The 3,233-nt window shown below is 44.2% G+C and overlaps 1 protein-coding gene across 1 annotated transcript in view; it reads left to right on the top strand.

Moving 5' to 3' along the window:
• The window catches only part of NSUN3 (NOP2/Sun RNA methyltransferase family member 3), a 72,165-nt gene that overhangs the window by 554 nt on the left and 68,378 nt on the right, over window positions 1-3,233 (top strand). Inside the window, exon 2 of the mRNA XM_025216247.1 lies at window positions 1,080-1,152. Within this exon, the coding sequence (XP_025072032.1) occupies window positions 1,080-1,152 (73 nt within the window). The remainder of the gene's footprint in view (window positions 1-1,079; window positions 1,153-3,233) is intronic.

Here is a 3,233-nt window from a genome sequence, read left to right as displayed (position 1 = left end):
CCATGGGGCTGCCGCGCTGCCTGCTTGCTCTGCGCGGCGCGGCCCGGGGGCAGGTGAGACGCCGGAGGGAGGCAGGGAGGGAGGGAGGAGGCTGCAGCCGTGTCCCGCGTGTGCGAGGGCGGGCGCCTGAGCCCACTCGGGCACGGCCCCTCCCCCGCCCGCAGCCCTGCTCCCCGGGTTTGCTGCCGCCTCTCGGCGGGAACTGTCGGCCCGGGCGTCCGCCTCGCTCCCGTGTTGCTGGGACGTGTCAGCGTCCTGTTGCCTCACCGCCTCCCTCCTGCATTATCCCGAGCATCGACTCATCGATCACGGCTGACGTTATAAGTCCGCTGTTATTCCTTGTTAATAACTAATTAAATATTATTATTCGCGAATAATAATGCTGCATTAACAAGGATTATTCGCGAGTCATTTTTCGCTATTATTGTGTTCCTGTAATTGTTATGAATAATTTATTAACACTCTTCCTTCTTAGTGTGCTTTATTATTTGTTAATCAGTATTTGTAATTATTAATTTGTTAATGCCATTATTATGGGTGATTTATTGCTATCTTCATTATTCATTTGCTTCATTGTTTGTTAAGCGGTATTCATCATTATTAAATTCTTAATGTAGTTATTATGAATAACTTATTATCGCTTTCTTCATTATTAGTTTGCTTCATTATTTGTTAATCAGTATTCATAGACTGTAAGGCTGGAAGGGCCCCCGGAAGATCATTGGGTCCAATTTGTTATTATTAGTTTGTTAATGTCATTATTATGAATACTTTATCGCTGTATTCATCATTAGTTTGCTTCATTATTTATTAATCAGTATTCATAGAGTAGAAGGCTGGAAGGGGCCTCGAAAGATCATTGGGTCCAATTCATTATTATTAATTTGTTAATGTTATTATGAACACTTTATCGCTATCTTCATTATTAGTTTGCTTCATTATTTATTAATCAGTATTTGTTATTCATTTTTTTAATCTTGCTATTATGAATACCTTATCACTATCTTCATTATTAGTTTGCTTCGATATTCATTAATCATAACTCATTATTAATTTGTTAATGTCCGTTGTTATAACAGATTTCTTATCGCTGTCATCATTACTAGGTTGCTTATCATGAAAATTGATGTGAATCATCATTGTCATGAATATGTTAGTAGCACCATTATTGATTGTCAGAATGATTCATTATTTATCATCATTATTATGATTGGTTGATCATGCTTATTACTAATTTATTATTATTATTATTATGATGCCAGGCAACCCCCGCAGACAGGGTGCCACCAACCCTCCCGAGGGCTCCGTCTGGGTGGAGCCCTCAGAGGAGCCCTGAATGGGAGGCATCACTGGGGCAGGGTCCCTGGCTGCGTGCCGTGTCCTTACCATGATTGAAGATTGAAGGCTCCTCCTCTTCCACTCTGACTTACCTTTTGCACCAATCCTACCCATGAAGTGGCCTTCAAACTGCCTCCCCTGTTGGCAGTCCCTGTTTGCTAGCTCCCTGGTTAGAGGCTCCTCCTAACCTAATTTTCCCCTGCCACACAGCTTGAGGCTGTTGCTCCTAGTCCTGTCCCCTGTAGCCACAAAGAAAAGCCTATCTCCATTCAGGTATCTGAAGACTGTTATTAAATCCCCTCTTAGTCTTCTTCTCTTCTCCGAGCTAAGTAACCCTAGTTCTTGCAGCCATTCTTCATAAATGTTGGCTCCCAGGCCCCTGCGCTGGGCTCTTTCTAAATTGTTAACATCCTTCTGGAATTGTAGGGCCCAAAACTGGATGCAGTACTCCAGGTGAGGCTTCACTAGTGCTGAAGAGAGCAGAAGAATCACTTTTCTTGATTGGCCAGTGACACTCCTGCTAATACAATCTAGTATGCTGCTCATATTCAGCTTTTGGTTCATTGTAACCCCCAAGTCCTTTTCTGCAGTACTGCAGCTTACTCCTTCCCCAGCCTGTATTTGTACATGCTGTTATTCTATCCTGAGTGCAAGACTTTGCACTTGTCTTTGTTGAATCTTATCTGATTGATCGCTGACCATTTCTCCAGTCTGTCCAGGTCATTCCAGATCCTAGCTCTACCCTCCAGAGTGTCTGCTGTTCCACCCAACTTGGTGTCATTTGCAAGTTGGCTGAGCGTGCACTCAGTGACGTCATCCAAATCATTAATGAAGATATTAAGTAATACCAGACTTAGCACAGACCCTTGGGGAACCCCGCTTGATGCCTCCTCCCAACTGGACATTGAGCTATTAAAAACTACTTGTTGAATAAGATGATCCAACCAGTTATGTATCCACCTTACTGTCTTTTCATTTAGTCCAGGGGTCAGCAACGGTTTTGGGCAGAGTTCCAAAAACACCTGCAACCTTGGCTCGTAAAATGTTGGTGTGCCGGGATGGATGTTGTGAGGGATCTGATCTTTGTTGTGGCAACGCAGCCCTGGCCCCTTCCCTGCTGTCTGCCCTGAGGCACACGCGCCAAGCAAAATGCCTTCACCACACTTTGGCATCTGTGCCAGGGGTTGCCTACCTCTGATTTAGTCTGTATTTTCTTACCTTGCTAATAAGAAAGCTGTGGGAGATAGTGTCAAAATCCTGGCTGAATTGAAGGTATACCTTATTCACTGTTCTACCCTCATTGACAGAGCCTGTCACTTTTTCAGAAAAAAAGCAGGTTGATCAGGCATGACTTGCTCTTGGTGAATCCACGGTAGCTGTTCCTGATCATTGTAAAGCACCTAGAGGAAAACAAGGTGGATTCCTTGAGGACCTGCTCCATGTGTCCAGGTATTGAGGTCTGGCTCACTGGTCTGTAGTCCCCTTGATCCTCCTTCCTTTTCTTAAAGATGAGGATTATATTTCCTCTATTCCAGTAATCAAGGACTTTACCTGACCTCCACAACTTCTCATCCTTCAGTACCCATGGGCGCGTCCCATCTGGCCCTGCTAACCTGTTCTGCCATTACTCTAGGTTGTTTGTCTCCTGTATCTCTGCTGCCAACTGCACTTGTCTGGTAGCTGCCACTGTTTTGTGAAAACGAGTAAAAAAGGCATTGAATACTTTATTGTCAGTAAATAGTTTTCCTTCTGCGTTTCGTGAGGGACCTACGGAATCTCTGGTCGTCTTTGCTTTCTACGTATGTGTAAAATCCCTTTTTATTGCCTTTTGTGCCCTTTGCCACCTGCATCTCAAACTGTGCCTTGGCCTAATTTTTTTTCTGCACATATATGCA

Source organism: Alligator sinensis, unplaced genomic scaffold (assembly GCF_000455745.1).
Source record: "Alligator sinensis unplaced genomic scaffold, ASM45574v1 scaffold1217_1, whole genome shotgun sequence".
Taxonomy (NCBI): Eukaryota; Metazoa; Chordata; order Crocodylia; family Alligatoridae; genus Alligator; species Alligator sinensis.
The sequence above is the reverse complement of the archived record's forward strand: the minus strand, read 5'-3'. Positions and strand labels throughout refer to the sequence as shown.